General features: G+C 37.4%; 1 protein-coding gene across 2 annotated transcripts in view; it reads left to right on the forward strand.

Annotated features, from left to right (window-relative positions):
* Window positions 1-19351, forward strand: part of CEP192 (centrosomal protein 192) — a 138777-nt gene that overhangs the window by 31839 nt on the left and 87587 nt on the right. For both annotated transcript variants that reach the window (XM_030336254.2, XM_030336256.2), the window contains exons 9-12: window positions 60-204; window positions 1998-2131; window positions 15988-16348; window positions 16803-16946. In XM_030336254.2, the coding sequence (XP_030192114.1) occupies window positions 60-204; window positions 1998-2131; window positions 15988-16348; window positions 16803-16946 (784 nt within the window). The remainder of the gene's footprint in view (window positions 1-59; window positions 205-1997; window positions 2132-15987; window positions 16349-16802; window positions 16947-19351) is intronic.

Consider the following 19351-nt stretch of genomic DNA (forward strand, 5'->3'; position numbering starts at 1 on the left):
CCCCTAAAAAACTTTTTTTTAATTAAAAAAATAATACAACTAAGTTATTTTTTAAACAGGCAAATGAAAATGGTAGCTTAAACTATAAATCTCAATCAGAAAATAACAGCTCTCTGACTTCCCATGGCTCACACTCTTCAGGAAATTCTGAAACAATCCACAAAGAGTCTGAAGAAGGCCATGTTGTTTGTGTGCCTGGGATCAGTAAGTATTAAAATACAATTCCATTGTTCTTAAATTGTGTTTGACTTTGCGTTTTTTCCAAAGAAAAATCATTTATCATATGATTTCTAAAATTTTTTTTTTTTCAACGTTTATTTTTGGGACAGAGAGAGACAGAGCATGAACGGGGGAGGGGCAGAGAGAGAGGGAGACACAGAATCGGAAACAGGCTCCAGGCTCTGAGCCATCAGCCCAGAGCCTGACGCGGGGCTCGAACTCACGGACCGCGAGATCGTGACCTGGCTGAAGTCGGACGCTTAACCAACTGCGCCACCCAGGCGCCCCTTATCATATGATTTCTAAGTCCTATGATTTGTCATATGGTTGCTAAGTGTCATTTCTTTGGTATAATGTAACCTGTATTAATCATTGCATTCCTTCAGATTTTTAAACAGTCTAAAACTTTCAAAAGAGTTTTTTTTTTTTTTTAATTTTTTTTTCAACGTTTTTATTTATTTTTGGGACAGAGAGAGACAGAGCATGAACGGGGGAGGGGCAGAGAGAGAGGGAGACACAGAATCGGAAACAGGCTCCAGGCTCTGAGCCATCAGCCCAGAGCCTGACGCGGGGCTCGAACTCACGGACCGCGAGATCGTGACCTGGCTGAAGTCGGACGCTTAACCGACTGCACCACCCAGGCGCCCCTCAAAAGAGTTTTTAATAATACCTAAGTACATTAGTATTATTAGGAATACTGCAGTATGAATTATGGAAAGAGCCTAAATTTCCATCAACTGATGAATGGATAAAGAAGATGTGATTTATATATTCAATGGAATACTACTTGGCAATGAGAAAGAATGAAATCCTGCCATTTGCAGCAATGTGGATAGAACTAGAGAGTATTATGCTAAGTGAAATAAGTCAGTCAGAGAAAGATATCATATGTTTTCACTCATATGTGGAACTTGAGAAACTTAACAGAACACCATGGGGGAAGGGAAGGGGAAAAAATAGTTACAAACAGAGAGGGAGGGAGGGAAACCATAAGAGACTTCTAAATACAGAGAGCAAACTGAGGCGGGGGGGGGGGACCAGAGGTGGGGGACAGGGGAAAATGAGTGATGGGCATTGAGGAGGGCACTTGTTGGGGTGAGCACTGGGTGTTGAGCACTGGGTGTTGTATGTGAGCAATGAATCATGGGAATCTACCCCCAAAACCGAGAGCTATATACACTGTATACACTGAATGCTAGCTAACTTGACAATAAATTATATTTAGAAAAAAAAAAAAAAAGGAAATACTGCAGTATGAAGGGCACCTGGGTGGCTCAGTTGGTTAAGTCTCTGACTCTTAATCTTGGCTCAGGTCATGATCTCATGGTTTGTGAGTTCGAGCCCCGTGTGAGACTCCATGCTGTTCGCGTGGAGCCTGCTTGGGTTTCTCTCTCTCTCCCTCTCTCACTGCCCTTCCCCACTCACATTCACACACGCTCCCTCACTCTATCAAAATAAATAAATTTAAAAAGATACTGTAGAGTGTATTGCTTGCATTGGTTCCTACAAATGAGTGTGTTTTATTCAAACATTTGAGAATTAGAAATGAATTCTCTGTGTGGTAGCAGTTTGTCAGTTACTGTTGCCTTCTACTGATGGTTACCTTCTCTTATATGCAAATTGCTATATTTATCATATGATTTCTAAGTCCTATGATTTGTCATATGGTTGCTAAGTGTTAGGTTTACATGAAATAATTTAAATAGCAAGAAGCAGTTATTATATTAGATTACTGAAACTTTGACCTTGCTCCATTAATTTCTTTTCTTGTTTTTCAGGTAAATTTATAGATACTGGAGATAGTAGAAGGCATGTAGATGGTGTGTTATCATTTTCTTCTAGTACTCAGAGAACTGAGCAAGAGAAAGAAAGGGCAGACAGTTTGAAGGGTATTATGTCACATCATGGCAGAGTAAGTTTATATGCATTTTCTTTAAGTTTTCTACGAAAGGGATAAAAAATCTTTTGTATGGTATCAATTTTTTTCAAAGCAACAACTGTTGACTTCTGGAAAATGTAGGAAGAAGTATTAAAAAATTTCCCTGCTTGGGGCACCTGGGTGGCTCAGTTGGTTAAACGTCTGACTTTGGCTCAGATCATGATCTTGTAATATGTGGGTTTGAGCCCTGCGTCGGGCTCTGTGCTGACAGCTCAGAGCCTGGAACCTGCTTTCTGATTCTGTGTCTCCCTTTCTCTCTGCCCCTTCCCTGCTAATGCTGTCTCTCTCTCTCTCTCTCTCTCTCTCTCTCTCTCAAAAGTAAACATTAAAGAAATTTAAAAAAATTTCCCTACTGATAATGTTTCTGTGTGTGTGTTTGTATGTATCTTTGAGATCACTCATTTGAAAAGTTCTTTAGCTTGGTGTCAAAACAAAAAAGCGAACCATTCATCTTGCTCAAACATGTTTGTTTTTCATTTTATTGTTTTCTGTTTGTTAATGGTAACCCATTACTCCTACACTTGAAATTTGGTAGTCATTTCTGGCTCTTAGCAATTCTTTGTCCCCTTTTTAATGTATGCCTCAGGATTTGTTTGATGATTTTTAATTTGGAGGGAGTGTGTGTATTGATATATGTAGAGACAGTTATTTATCCTCATAGTAATCCTTTGACTGATTAAGGTGGTAAGTGATAATGGGATTGTTGTTTTTAAAGCTCAGAAAACCTAATTTCTGTCAGTGTGTTCTAAGGACTGTGTCTTAAGTTTATTGTTTCTTATTTATTCTTTTTACCACTATTCAAATTCAAGATGCTTACTACCTCATGTCTGATTTATTTTGCCATCTATAGTATTTTTACTTTCTTTTATTAAATTAAAAAAATGTTCTTTTATGTTTATTTTGAGAGAGCGAGTGAGTGCACAAGTGGGGGAGGGGCAGAGAATGGGGGAAGAGAGAGAATCCTAAGCAGGCTCTGCGCTGTCAGTGCAGTGCCTGAAGTGGGGCTTGATCTCATGACTGTGAGATCGTGACCTGCACTGAAATCAAGAGTTGGATGCTTAACCAGTTAAGCCACCCAGGCGCCCTGCCATCTACAGTATTTTTCCCATTCCGTTACATTTGTCAATACCAGGTTAATCTTGTTACAAAGGTTTTTAATGTGTATGATTGTATGCATGTGTACATATGTACGTATATATGTATATATACTACATAAAATATTCTTTGTGTCTCGGTGTTTCAAATTAATAATCCTTAAAATGCTTTATAATCTGGCCCCATGTTAATCTGCTTTTCTCACGTATGTTTCTTCTATACATCTGTTCCTATTTTGTTTTCTCCCTTTCTTCCCTAATCCAGATAACGATCATCTTTCCAGTCATTTAAATTTTATTTTTTAAATATTTTTTTTAATGTTTGGGAGAGAGAGAGCATGCGTGAGTGAGAGGTGAAGGGGCAGAAAGAGAGGGAGACAGAGAATCTGAAGCAGACTCTGCACACCCAGCGCAGAGCCCAATGCAGGGCTCAAACCCATGAACCGTGAGATCGTGACTGAGCCAAAGATGGAAGCTTAACAGACTGAGCCACCCAGGAGCCCCAGTCTTTCCAACCTTTTATGAAGTCCTTGGTTACTTTTCAGTAACTCTGGACTACATTTATTTTTCTGAATTCTCATTACAGTGATTGTATTGTACAATGTAGTGCTTTATTGTGTATAGGAACATTTTACTTATGCAGAATTTGCCTATACAGCAGCTTCAAGAATTTCTTACTCATCCAAGGAGTTAAGAACAGTTAACTGTACAGTTAAGTACAAACATGATAGAAAGCCCCTTGCCTCAGGTAACCAGAACAAGTGTTCAGAATCAGTGGGTTTTTCCTGCTCTGGATGCTTTGTCATATGTATAGTCATCTGACAGTATGGAGTTATGATTCTAATATATCTGGTTAACAGTCCAGCTCTCATCTGATTAGAGGTAGCCAATGAAAAAAGGGAGAGAGCATCTATTCATCTTGATTTTGTCAAAAAGTGATATTTGATAAATTTTACGAGTATGTCTATCCATGCCATTTAATTGTAGGCTAAGGAACTTGTCCTGTTATAGTAAGCATTTCTCTTATTAGCAATTATTTGTCATTAAAAACAATATTTTTAGTTTTAATATTGTTGAATATTCACAAATTTCTTGGCAACAGGTATGGTGCTTGATGTTGTAGGTCATATAAAGATAATCTCCTTTCATGAAACATAGTAGGAAAGTAAAGGAAATCCATGGATAACTATAAAATAAAGCAAAATCCTGGTTGTTGAATCTCATCATACCTTTGAAGAAAGTCCCCAAGTTCTGATTGAGTTACATTCTAAAAGTTTTAAGTTTCAGAGTCTTTCTAAGTAAAAACATAGTTTCTGATACTCTATTTCCAATCCTTCTAAAAAAGGATTTAATCACTGTTGGTAGATAGAACTGCAACTGATTTCTGTATATTGATTTTATATCCTGTGACTTTGCTGAATTCATGTATCAGTTCTAGTATTTTTTGGTGGAGTCTTTCCGGTTTTCCATGTAGAATATCAGGTCATCTGCAAAAAGTGAGTTTGACTTCTTTGCCAATTTGGATGCCTTTTATTCCTTTTTTGTCTGATTGCTGAGACTAGGACTTCCAACACTATGTTAAACAACAGTGGTGAGAGTGGACATCCCTGTCGTGTTTCTGATCTCAGGGGGAAGGCTCTCAGTTTTTCCCCATTGAGGCTGATATTAGCTGTGGGCCTTTCATATAATGGATTTTATGATGTTAAGGTATGTTCCTTCTATCCTGACTTTCTTGAGGGTTTTTATTAAGAAAGGATGCTGTATTTTCTGCTTTTTCTGTATCTATTGATAGGATCATAGGATCATATGGTTCTTATCCTTCTACTGATGTTAGCTAACTTGGCAATAAATTATATTAAAAAAATAAATATTAAAAAAATATTAAAAGGGGTGCCTGGGTGGCGCAGTCGGTTAAGCATCCGACTTCAGCCAGGTCACGATCTCGCGGTCCGGGAGTTCGAGCCCCGCGTGAGGCTCTGGGCTGATGGCTCGGAGCCTGGAGCCTGTTTCCGATTCTGTGTCTCCCTCTCTCTCTGCCCCTCCCCCATTCAAGCTCTGTCTCTCTCTGTCCCAAAAATAAATAAACGTTGAAAAAAAAATTAAAAAAAAAAATTAAAAAATAAAGGATTTAATCACAAGATAGCCAGACTCTGGTGGAGCATTCAGGTACTATGAATGTGAAGCCCTGAAGTCTTCAGTAGTGGTTTAAGGAGGGTGTTGAATGTAGAGAGATGGTGAGGGCTGGCCTCTGGTCACAGAGAGTCCACTGTGGAATGAGCACTTCCATTAAAGCTTTGTTGCTTGGGAGCCCTGGGTGGCTCAGTTGGTGAAGCATCTGGGTTCAGTTAAGCGTCTGGCTTTGGCTCAGGTTATGATCTCGTGGTTTGTGAGTCCGAGCCCTGCATCTGACTCTGTGCTGACAGCTTGGAGCTTGGAACCTGCTTCTGATTCTGTGTCTCCCTCTCTCTCTGTCCCTACCCTGCTCACGCTCTGTCTCTCTCTCTCTCTCAAAAATAAATAAACATTAAAAAAAAAAAAAGCTTTGTTGCTTGGATGGGGGGAGGGGGAATTCCTACTTGTGCGTCAGTCATAAAGTGTGTTACATTATTTCATGAGATGTCTTCTTTTTCCCATGTCTTAAGGTCATGCAGTTTGTGTTACCATGAGGTGACCATTTTCTGTCCTTTTGAGGGCAAGATTAACAGCCCATTTTCCTTAAAGGCATTTAAAGAGCTCATAAATACAAGCTACTGTCTTAAGTAAATTTTTTCCCTTTTTGTTGTAATATTGCTGTATATAAGGAATAGACTTTGCCCCCCACTAAAGTATAGCTTGCCCTTGAACAATGTGGGGTTTTAAGGGCACCAACTCCCTGCACAGTAAAAAATACACATGATAACTTTTAAGGTCCCAAAATTTAAGTACTAATAGCTTACTATTGACTGGAAGCCTTACTGATAACATAAAGAGTGGTAAACATATTTTGTATGTTACATATGTTATATACTGTATTTTTACAATAAAGCTAGAGAAAAGAAAGTTATTAAGGAAATCACAAGGAAGAGAAAATACATTTACAGTTCTGTACTGTTTCAAAAAAAATATCCACATATAAGTGGTAAAAAAACTTCTTCAGCTTTTGTTTATCTGGGAATGTCTTAAATTTTTCCTCATTTTTAAAGGACAGTTTTACCAAATGTAAGATTCTTGGTTGACAAGTTTTTTCCCCCTCCTAGTACTTTGAATGTATCAGCCTATTGCTTTTTGGCCTGAAGGTTTTCTGATGGGAAATTTGCTGGTTATCTTACTGAAGATTCCTTGCATGTGACAAGTAGCTTCTCTTGCTGTTTTCAAGATTCTCTTTTTGAGAGTTTGATTATAATGTCTTGGTATGGGTTTCTTCAGATTTAGCCTACTTGGAGTTTGTTGAACTTTTTTCAGTGTTTATAATCCTGTCTTTAATCAGATGTGGGAAGTTTTCAGCTATAGTTTCTTCTTGTTTTTCTCTTTCCTGTGCTTTTTTCAGAAAATGCTGTTGGTCCCCAATGTGTTGATGGTATCCCATGGGTCCCTCAGACTCTGTTTACTTTTTCTGAAGTTTAGTAATTTCAGTTGTCCTGTCTTCAGTTGTCCTCTCTACACATCTGCACAACCTCTCTAGTGAATTTTTCACTTTAGTTATTGTACCTTCCAGTTCCAGAATTTCTTTTTGGCTCCTCTGTATTATTATCTTTTTATTGATGTGCATTTTGTGTATAGATCATTTTCTTGTTTGTCCACATCTTCTTTAGCTCTTTGAGCATCTTCAAGACAGTTTTTCAGTCTAGTCTGACATACGGGTTTTCTCATGCAAGTTCTCTGTTGATTTATTTTTCTCCTCTGAATGAACCATACTTTCCTGTTTATTTGTATGCTGTGTGATCTTTTTGTTTTGTTTGAAACTGTACATTTGAATCTTATGTGATAATGCTGGAAATCACATTCTCTCTTTTCTCTATGGTTTGTTCTTTATTTAATTTTTATACAGTGTGTCTGTACTGGGATCAGTATGTAGTGAAAGCTAGAGGTTTTACAGGTCTTTTCTGAGCCTGTATTTTTTCCTGGGCATGTGCAGCAGCTCTCTTAATTTTCTCCATATATGGTTGTTTTTGATAGTCAAAGAAATAGGTAGGACTCCTATAAATATGCTGGTGTTCACTTTAGCTGGTGGGTGTTTAATCACTGGTGAGCGGGCTCTGTGCCTGCAGCTCTGCAGTGAGAAGCAGCAGTCTGCCATCAGAACACAGAAACCTGATAATTGGAGACAAAATCCTTATTGTTTCTCTGGCTCCAGCAAACCATACTAAAAACAGGGGTTGCCCTTCCCACAGTTGTCTGCCTTGGGGTTCAGGGTGGGTAGCCACAATCATTCTAAAGTCTGAAGTTACTGACATTATTTGCAGTTTACCAGCCAAGCTTTTTTCTGGTACCTGTAATTGTTCAAATAGATTCCAGAATTCCACAATAGTTACTTCATTTTTTTTCCTTCAAAATAGTTACTTCTGAGGTTTTTGCCAGTCCAGTCCTTGTCTAGGTGGAAAGACAGATTCCTGGTGCTTTCTTTTCTGCCATCTTTTTTGATGTTACTCTTCGTTCTTTCCTTTCTTTCTTTTCTTTCTTTCTTTTTCTTTCTTTCTTTCTTTCTTTCTATCTTTCTTTCTTTCTTTCTTTCTTACTTTCTTCCTTTCTTCCTTTCTTCCTTTCTTCCTTTCTTCCTTTCTTCCTTTCTTCTTTCTTTATTTTCTTTCTTTATTTTCTTTCTTTCTTTCTTTCTTTCTTTCTTTCTTTCTGAGCGTGTGTGTGCACATGTGCATGCAGGGAAGGTGCAGAGGGAGAGAGAATCTTAAGCAGGCTCCACACATAGTGTGGAGCCTGATGCAGGGCTTGATCTCACGACCTTGAGATCATGACCTGAGCTGGAATCAAGAGACAGATGCTTAGCCAACTGAGCCACCTAGTTGCCCCTTTATTTTTTATTTCTAACTTCATGGGCTTATAATCAGTATTTGGTCTGAAAAATCTAACCTTTCTAAATGTTTTGGATAAAAGTATATTTATGTGTATTTCATGGACATAAGAAAAATGAAAACTAAAAGCTCTTTTTTGAGGAATGTTTAGTTTTAAAAAGCTATTAGGCTATTTAGTGTATTAATCAGTTTCTCTATGATCACTTTTATTTTTATGTAGTAGATGTATCAATTCCAGAAAAGATAAATCAAAGTCTCCAATTTTAATTGAATTTTTTTCTTTATGTTCTTCTCTCCAATATTTATTGCATATAAGATTATAGATTTTATAACCTATTATAACCTATTTGATAAGAGGGTACCTTTTTTAGTAATTCTGTCCTTTTATCCTGTTACTGCTTCTAATCTTAAATTGTCCTTTGTATATTAGTATTGATACCTTTGCTTTTTCTATATTTTGTGTATGCTTGTTATCTTTTCCATCCCTTTTACATTTTTCTTTATCATTTGTTTAGAGAGCTTTTTATCTATAGCATGTAGTTAGGTTTACTTTTTAATGTACTCTGGTGGTCTTTTTTTTTTTTAATTTTTTTTTTTTTAAGTTTATTTATTTTTGACAGAGACAGAGTGCCAGCATGAGCTGGGGAGGGGCAGAGAGAGAGGGAGACACAGAATCCGAAGCAGGTTCCAGGCTCCAAGCTGTCAGCACAGAGCCTGAGGCAGAGCTTGAACTCATGAACCGTGAGATCATGACCTGGGCCAAAGTCGGATGCTTAACCAACTGAGCCACCCAGGTGCCCCAAAACTCTGGTAGTCTATTTTTTAATGAGCTAGTTAATCCTTTAACACTTACTGTAATTATTGATACTCTTGATTTTATTCTTACATTTACTTCATTTAATATTTATTTTATCATTTCCAAAAATTTTATTGCATTATTTATCCCTGCTCTCCCCTTCACTTCTTCCCATCTTTCCTCTTTATACATTTGGCCTTTCTTTGCATTTTCATTGATTCTCAGATCCACATTTTTCATATTTTAACACTTCTGAAATCAATATGTTTCTTACAGTTACTAGTATGTCATAGCTTAGTATTCTCTTTCTTAGTGGCATATACAGTAATGGTAAATCTTTAAATCAATGGTTAGATTCTATGAGGGATGCTGTTTTTCCCTTATTTGGAGGGCATTCATATATTTTTCAGCCATTATTTCAGATGATATCAGCACCAGAGTGCTTTGTTGCCTGTTTGTTTCCCTTAGATGCCAATAAGGTAGGACTTTGAAAACTTTACCTCCTTTCAAAACCCCACCTCCTAAGAGAACTTTGGATTGCTTTTACTTTTTCTTTTCTTGTCACATTTCCTAACTCTTAAGTTTTGCTGAGAGAGTTACGCTGTCAAAATATTAACAAAAACCAATTTTGTGTTTAGGTTTGAAAACTGTCGAAGCAGCTGCATTTGTGCTTGTATTGTTTATTATCAGATCACAGCAAGGGAGCTGTTCTGCATAGGGAACTCTGACTTGGAAACAAGTCATTATGAAATAGTGTAGTACCAGGTTTCCCCCAGCAGTGCATGTATGTGAGTTGACAGGGTGGCTGTCTGAGACCCCATGCCGCTGCCCTATTGAGCCCAGGCAGGATTCTGACATAGAGGCTGCCAGTCCAAATCCCACAGCCCAAGCTACCTGGTCCCTGGCCCCGACCCCGTACTTTGGTCAGACTGCCTCTCTCCCCATCCAACCCTCTCTCCCCCCCACCCCAACCTCTCCTCAGAGCCCCACACCCTAGGTGAGTCCTAGGTCCCTTCTCACTTCACACGCAATGCCTAGCTGCCACCTTTGCCCTGTTGGCTCCTCAGCCAAGCACAAAAAGGGTTCAGGTGCATTTCATCAGATGGTGCAGTGATTCTGGAGACTATCATTTGGTTGCGTTCCTACTTCAAGACTGTTTTAAGTAGCTTTCCTGAAGGGATAGGTAGTTTCCAACATTCTGGCATTTCTTTTTTCTTTCTTTTTTTAAAATTGAAGTAGAAATACAAGATTATATTGATTTCAGGTGTACAACATAGTGATTTGACAATTATATGTGTCATGAAATGCTCACCTTGTAAGTGTCGTTACCATCTGTCACCATACAAAGTTTTTACAATATTATTGACTGTATTTCCTATGTAGTACTTTTATCCCTGTGACTAATTACTGGAAGTCTGTATCTCTTATTTTTAAAAAAAAAATTTTTTTTTTCTTAACGTTTTATTTATTTTTGAGACAGGGAGAGACAGAGCATGAACAGGGGAGGGTCAGAGAGAGGGAGACACAGAATCTGAAACAGGCTCCAGGCTCTGAGCTGTCAGCACAGAGCCTGATGCGGGGCTCGAACTTACGCACCGTGAGATCATGACCTGAGCCGAAGTCGGCCGCTCAACCGACTGAGCCACCCAGGCGCCCCAAGGAAGTCTGTATCTCTTAAACCCCTTCATCTTTTTTACCCATCATCCCTCTACCCCTCTGGCAATTACCTGTTTTTTTTCTCTGTATTTATGAGTCTGTTTCTGTTTTGTTTATTCATTTGTTTTGTTTTTTAGACTCCACAAAGAAGTGAAATCATACAGTATTTGTTTTTTTCTGACTTATTTTACTTAGCATAGTGCTCTCTAGGTCCATTCATGTTGTCACAAATGGCAAAATCTTTTCTATAGCTGAGTGATATTCCTGTGTGTGTGTGTGTGTGTGTGTGTGTGTACTACATGTTCATTATCCATTCATCTATTGATGCACACCTAAGTTGCTTCTGTATCTTGGCTATTGTAAATAATGCTGCAGTAAACATGGAGGGTGCATGTATCTTTTTTTTTTTATTTTTTTTTAAATTTTTTTTTTTAAATTTTTTTTTTTTTCAACATTTATTTATTTTTGGGACAGAGAGAGACAGAGCATGAACGGGGGAGGGGCAGAGAGAGAGGGAGACACAGAATCGGAAACAGGCTCCAGGCTCTGAGCCATCAGCCCAGAGCCCGACGCGGGGCTCGAACTCACGGACCGCAAGATCGTGACCTGGCTGAAGTCGGACGCTTAACCGACTGCGCCACCCAGGCGCCCCTGCATGTATCTTTTTGAATTAGTATTTTCATTTTCTTTGAATAAATGCCCAACAGTGGGATTACCAGATCATATGGTATTTCTATTTTTAATTTTTTGAGGAATTTCCATACTATTTTCCATAGGGGCTATACCAATTTACATTCGCACCAACAGTGCACAACATCCACATCCTTGCCAACACTTGCTTCTTGTGTTTTATATTTTAGCCATTCTGACAGCTGTGAGGTGATATCTCCTCATGGTTTTGATCTGCATTTCCCTGGTAATGAATCATGTTAGGCATCTTTTCATGTGTCTGTGGGCCATCTGTATGTCTTCTTTGTAGAAATATCTGTTCATGTCTTCTTCCCATTTTTCCATTGGATTGTTTGAGATTTTTTGAGTGTTGAGTTTTAGGAGTTCTTATATATTTTGGATATTAACCCCTAATTGGATATATGACTTATTTATATCTTCACCCATTTGGTAGGTTCCTTTTTCATTTTGTTGATTGTTTCCTTCGCTGTGCAAAAGCTGTTTAGTGTCATGTAGTTCTAATTGCTTACTTTTCTTTTGATTCCTTTGCCTGAGGAAGCAGATCCAGAAGAATATTGTGAAGGCTGATATCTAAGAGATTATTGCTTATGTTTTCCTCTAGAAATTTTATGGTTTCAGGTACATTTAGGTCTTCAATTCATTTTGAGTTTATTTTTGTATATAGTGAAAGACAGTGGTACAGTTTCATTCTTTTGCATGTAGCTGTCCAGTTTTTTCAACACTGTTTATTGAAGAGATTGTTATTCTCCAATGTATATTCTTTCCTCTTTTGTCCTAGATTAATTGACCATATAAGCATGGGCTTATTTGTAGACTCTGTTCTGTTCCACTGATCCCTGTGTCTGTTTTTGTGCCTGTACCATAACTTTTTTTTTTTTTTAGAGAGCGTGTGCATGTGAGCATGAGCAGGGAGGGAGGGGCAGAGGGAGAGAGAGAATCTTAAGCAAGCTCCACGCCCAGCACAGAGCCCCAAATGGGGTCAGTCGCACGACTGTGAGATCATGACATGAGCCAAAATCAAGCATCAGATGCTTAACTGACTGAGCTGCCCAGTGCCCCTTGTAACTATTTTTTTTTTTTTTTAGCATTAACTGTTTTGATTACTATAGCTTTGTAGTATAGTTTGAAATCTGGGATGGTGATACCTCCAGCTTTGTTCTTCTGTCTCAACATTGCTTTGGTTATTTGGGGACTTTTATGTTCCATACAAATTTTAGGATTATTTTTTCTAGTTCTGTAAAAAATATTATTGGTATTTTGATAGGTATTGCATTAAATGTGTAAATTGCTTTGAGTACTACGGACATTTTAACAATATTCTTCCAGTCCATGAATATAGTTTACCTCCCATTTATTTATTTGGGTCATCTTTCTTTTCTTTCTTTTTTCTTTTTTTTTTTATTTTAGAGAGAAAGTGTGAGTGGGGGAGAAGGGCAGAGGGAAAGAGAGAGAGAGAGAGAGCAAGAGAGAGAGAGGGAGGGAGGGAGAAAATCTTAAGCAGGCTTCATGCCGAGCATGGAGCCTGATTCAGGACTTGATCCCATGACTCTGGGATCACAACCCGAACCAAAATCAAGAATTGGACATTCAGCTTACTGAGCTACCTGGCACCCCTCTTTCATTGGTATCTTATAAGTTTTCAAAGTATAGATCTTTCACTTCCTTGCTTAAATTTATTCCTAGATACTTTATTCTTTCTGATGATATTGTAAATAGGATTTTAAAAACTTTCTCTTTCTGCTACTTATCATTATTAGTACTGAAACAGAACCAATTTCTGTATATTAATTTTGTATCCTGCAACTTCACTAAATTTATTAGTTTTAATAGTTTTTGGTGGAATCCTTAGAGCTTTCTATTTATAGTATTATGTCATATGAAAATAGTGACAGTTTTGTTTCCTTTTCAATCTGGATGCCTTTTATTCCATTTCTTGTCTGATTACTGGGCTAGGACTTCTAATACTGTGTTGAATAAAAGTGGTAAGAGTGGACATCCTTGTCTTGTTCCTGATCTTTGAGGAAAAGCTTTAAGCTTTTCACTACTGAGTATGATTTAGTTGGGGGTTTATTATATATTATTTTCGAGTATGTTCCCTCTAAACCCACTTTGTTGAGAGTTTTTATCATGAGTAGATATTGAATTATGTCAAATACTTTTTCTGCATCTGTTGAGATAATTGTATGATTTTTATCCTTCATTCTGTTAATGTGGTGTATCATGTTGATTGATTTATGAATATTCAGCCATCCTTGCATACCTGGAATAAATTACATCTGATTGTAATAAATGTGTTGTTGAATTTGGCTTGCTAATATTTTGTTAAGGGTTTTTGTATCTATGTTTATCAGGGATATGAGTCTACAGTTTTGGTGTCAGGTTAATGCTGGTTTTGTGGAATGAACTTGGAAGCATTCCTTCTTCTATTTTTTGAAAGAGTATGGGAAGAATGGGTGTTAACTCTTCTTTAAGAGAATTTATCAGTGAAGCTATCTAGTCCTAGATATTTGCTTGTGGGGAATTTTTTGATTACTGATTAATTTGTTGCTAGTAATCAGTCTGTTTAGATTTTCTATTTCTTCCTGATTCAGTTGGAAGATGTTTTTAGAAATTAATTCATTTCTTCCAGGTTGTCCAGTTTGTTGGATTATAATTTTTCATAGTATTCTCTTATATAATCCTTTGTATTTCTGTGGTGTCAGTTGTAACTGCTTTCATTTCTGATTTTATTTATTTGAGTTCTTTCTCTTTTATCTTGATAAGCCTGGCTAAAGGTTTATCAGTTTTCTTTACCTTTTGAGAACCAACTCAGTTTCATTGATACTATCTATTGTTTTTTTTTCATTTCTGTTTCATTCTGGTTCTTTTTTACTCTTTGCTAGTATTCTATATTAAAAATAGTTATGTCTTTAAATGGCATTTCTTTGTCTCCTTGTCTTTTTTTCTGTTGTAATATTCATATTTTAAGTATTGTTTTTATAAGCTTTCTATGTTAAAGAGATATTTTGATCCTTATGCATTTTATGTATTTATTTACTCATTTGCCAAACAATAGAAATTTATTTTCTCACACTCCTAGAGAATTCAGAGAATAAGGTTTCAGTAGGGTTGGTTTCTCCTTGTGCTTCTCTCCTTGCCTTATAGATGGACTTTTTCTCCCTGTGTCTTCAAGATGGTCTTCCCTCTCCCAGTCCTTATGCATTTTTAGACTTTTATGTTTGTATTAGTTTCCTAGGGCTGCTGGAACCTTAGCCTGCAACAAGAGAAATGTAGTCTCACATTCTAGAGGCCCAAAATTGGAAATCAGGGTATTGGAAGGGATAAGCTCCCTCCAAAGGCTCCTCTTCTTGCCTCTTCCAGCAGCTAATGGCTCCTGGTTTTCTTTGCTTGTGGCAGCATCACTTGAATATTTGCCTTCCTCTTTACATGGCCTTTCTCTCAGTGTCTCTGTATCCTGCTAAAATCTTTTTTCTCTTATAAGGACACCGCTCACTGGGTTAAAGGCCCATTCTAACTCCAGGATGGTCTTATTTCAAGATCCTTAATTTAACTTAATCTGCAAAGACCCAGATTCCAAATAAGGTTACAATTTACAGGACCTGGAGTTAAGGCTGGGAAATTTTTAACCCAGGAGAGTGTTATACTTAGATGTTATCCACTAAAGACTTTAAAACTATTCATCTCTATTTTCTCCTGGCACTTTTGCATCTAAATGTTTAAGCCGTCTGGAATTTATTTTGATATAAGGTAGGATGTAAGTTTATTTTTTGTAAGACATTTTTGGAAGATCACCCAGTTAGTAAGTGCTGGCAGTAGGATTTAAACCTATGACTTTATTTCAAAGTCAGCATCTTTTCTTTTATGTAGAACTACCTGCTTTTAGTATTTTAACTTCAAAAAACTTGTGAGGCTGTTTTTGTCATCATACATCTCATGACAGAAAAGACTGCTCTTACAGGATTTATTGGCACTTGAAATTACAGTGGTAGCTGGATTTCTAAAAGTATTGTAGGCACTTGGGCTCTTTTTCAGCAGTTGTTATTCTAGGAAAGAATAAGAAATGCCATTTGGGAAAGTATGTCAGAGAGCATGGTTTTGAGGCACTGGCTTAATTTGCCTTGTCTGATGCAGTTGTTATTTGGCACCTCATGGGCATCTGTAGTATATGCTATTTTACTCCTGTTAAAAGATATTAGTACACCTGTTCTCAAGGGATGTTACTCATATTAATTTTATGAGTCTGGTCACATTAATGGGCTTGCCATGCTTTTAGAGAGTTTTAGTGGTAATTCTAAGAGTTCAAACTGATATTTCTAATGTCCTGTATGTAATATAATGAACATGTTGAGCTCACCTTTGGTATCTGAATCTGTTGATAGACGTTTGCAATGACCACGGCATGAATTTTGGTTTTGGTATATTGCTTAAAATTGGTTCTTATGTAGTCTAATAGAGTACAGTGAACACTATATAGTCTGATGCTTTACATAATAACCATTTACATCTACTACGTAATTTTTTCCCATAAAGTTTGGAATGAGTCATGAAAAACAAAACTTATGGCTACTTTGTTATTCATTTTTAAAGGAGAGCGCAAGAGAAGAAGTTCCTGTGAAGACTATCAGGGCTACTAATGCGAAATTTAACCCTGTTTATTTTCATGACACAAATGCCAGTGAAGGTGATTTTGATGTAATGGACCCTTTAAAGCTGGAGGCCAGGTCTCTTCATCAAAATAAGCACTTGGCATCTGGTTCAAAAACAGTTTTACCTATGGATAGATGTTTAGACACGGAGACTCCTAAAGTGTCCATTCAAAAATATATGGACAGAGCATCTTTGAAGCCTGTTAGTGACAATGAAATTAATTCCACTGATACTCTTCAGTCACCAACAAGTGAAAGAAGGACATGTGAATGTGACAAGTCCACTGAAAAGAGTAAAGAGCGTAAGTAGGTTTTATTTTTCTTCAAATTTTTATTTAAATTCTAGTTAGTTAACCTATAGTGTAGTAAGAAGGCTTAAAAAAATAAAGATGTATAAAATGTTTATACAATAGAGTATATTTTCAAGGGGAACTTGCCTAATCTTTCATATTAAAATATTTAAGTGTTTTATGGATTAAAAATTATATCTTTACTTACAGATCTGGTAGACATATACTATTTTAAGTCTTAGTTTTCTTTTTCTTTTTCCCTCATTCTCCATTATAGATTTCTCCTGGGGTTAAGGTCAGCTTTTCCACCATTGGAGGACTTTTGTGGGAATGGATTCTTTTTTTAAACTAGTTTTGGGTAGATTTCAATACTGTTGCTATCTAAGATAGGTCAACTAAGTAAAATTATTTCAGAATATTGTATCATTTTGTTTCATATGTCATTGTATATTTTTGGATTTTTTAGAAATAGATCTGCCACAGAGTGTGGTCTATCAAAATGAAGAGGGCAGATGGGTCACTGACCTTGCATATTATACATCTTTTAATAAGGAACAAGTTTTAAATATGGCTCTAACTGATGAGATAAATGAAGACTTCAGATCTGGTTGTAAGTGTATTGATAACCACCTTATTATCCCATTTTCATTGTTTTTAATGGTGTTCTGAGATATATTGGTTGGCCACATCAAATCATTTTTGGACTATACATTTGAACCCTGAACAATGTGAGGAATAAGGGGTGCCAGCTCCTTGCGTCATTGAAAATCTGTGTATAACTTTTGACTTTCCAAAATCTTAACTACCAACAGCCTACTGGTTACCAAAAGCCTTAAGTGATAACATTGTCTATTAACATATATTTTGTGTGTTACATGTATTATATACTGTATTCTTATAATAAGATAAGCTAGAGAAAAGAAAATGTTAATAAGAAAATCATAAGAGGGACCTGGGTGGCTCAGTCAGTTGAGCGTCCGACTTCCACTCAGGTCACAATCTCACGGTTCATGAGTTCGAGCCCCACAGTGGGCTAGCTGCTGTTAGCCTGTTAGCGTATAGCCCACTTTGGATCCTCCTTTCCCCTCTCTCTGTCCCTCCCCCACTTGCATGCTCTCAAAAATACATAAACATTTTCAAAAGATATTTTAAAAAAAGAAAAAAAATCATAAGGAAAACACATTTATAGCACTGTACTTTCTATATTGAAAAAAAAAAATCTGTGTGTCAGTGGACCTGTGCAGTTCAAACCTATGTTGTGCAATGGTCAACTGTAATACTGAGCTTTTCAGCTGTTTTTATAGGAACAAAGGCTTGAGTTAGTGCTAACCATTGCAGAATGAGCTGAGCCTTTTCTTTAAGCAAGGACAGTGAGTCAGACTATCATTCTTTTACATCAGTTTAGAACCTTCATATGACAGAGTTGGAAGGGACCTTAGGGTTACATTCTCACTTTTTTTTTTTTTTCCTTAAAGATTTTATTTTTAAGTAATCTCTACACTCAACATGGGGTTTGAACTTTTAACTCCCAGATCAAGAGTCATATGGTCTACCAAGTGAGTCAGCTGGGTGCCCCAGTTTACATTCTCACTTTTTTTATTTTTAACGTTATTTGAGAGAGGGAGGGAGGGAGAGAGAGACAGAAAGAGAGAGAGAGAGAGAGAGAGAGAGAGAAAGAGAGAATCCCAAGCAGGCTCCATGCTGTCAGCACAGAGCTTGACTTGGGGTTTGAATTCATAAACCATGAGATCATGACCTAAACTGAAATTGAGAGTCAGATGCTTAACTGACTGAGCCACCCAGGCACCCCTACATTCTCACTTTTAAAATCCTGTCTTGAACAAAAGAAATATTTTGATAAGTGAACAGTTGCAAAATCCATTTTAGAGTAAAACGTAAGAAATGTAGAAATGATGGGAGAAAGGTGACAGAAAAGATAAATCTCAAAGGATGAGAACATTAGGAATATCAGCTAGGTTTCTTGATTAGCAGAATCTCTGACCATGCAAGGAAAAACCGAGTTAGGTCTGCAGTACATATGACACATGGCATTTTGAGCCTTAGGTTATGGAGATGCTCTGCCACTGAGGCCTCCAGTGCCTGAGCACCTCTAAACCTGCCATGAGGAAAGGCATTCAGTGGCCTGTCAAGCCTGTTCTTATATATTTATTTATCTATCTATCTATCCATCCATCCATACATACATACATCCATACATACATAATACATACTTTAGAGTGTGCATGCATGAGCCCGGGAGAGAGGCAGAGGGAGAGTGAGAGAGAATCCCAAGCAGGCTCCACACTCAGCACAGAGCCTGACGTAGTGACTTGATCCATGACCCGGGGATCATGACCTGAGCCAAAATCAAGAGTTAGATGCTCAACCAAATGAGTCACCTAGGCTCCCCAAGCCTAGTCTTATTTTTCATAGCCTCAGAACATGCCACAGGAAGAAGTTATTCTAACTGCTGCTTGTACTAAGCTCCTCTTAAACTTCTAATGATGGGAATGGTGGAGATAAATAAGGCATTTTTCCAGCCTTTAAGCAATTGTTCATCAGTCAAGAGGGATAAGACAAGAGTGTAAAACAACAGTCAGTATCATAAGAAACACAAACTAAATGGTTTTGGAGTTTAGAGCAGAAAAAACTTTTTTGTGTGAGTGGGTGACAGGGATTTCATATAGGAGGTGGCTTTTGAGGTAAGAGTTTGAAGAGGTAGATGTTTGAGGGCATGAGATATTCCAAATGGATAGAAAACCTAATGAAAGACAATGAAATGAGGAAGTCTGGGTATGTTTTGAGACTGGCAGATAGTCTAATGTAGCTAGCATTTATGTCAAGCTTTGGAAGGGGAGAGTAATAAAAGGTGAAGAGGTGAAGCTAGAAAGGTATAAAGTATAAAGGGCCAGGGAGTGGGTTGAGCTTTGACTACCATGTTGGAGTTGAGGCTTGTTGGCAAGCAGTAGGTAGCCACTGAAGACTTGATTGTCCAACTACCTTTGTGAGTCATCT

The sequence above is a fragment of the Lynx canadensis genome, chromosome D3 (genome assembly GCF_007474595.2).
Source record: "Lynx canadensis isolate LIC74 chromosome D3, mLynCan4.pri.v2, whole genome shotgun sequence".
NCBI classification, from domain to species: domain Eukaryota; kingdom Metazoa; phylum Chordata; class Mammalia; order Carnivora; family Felidae; genus Lynx; species Lynx canadensis.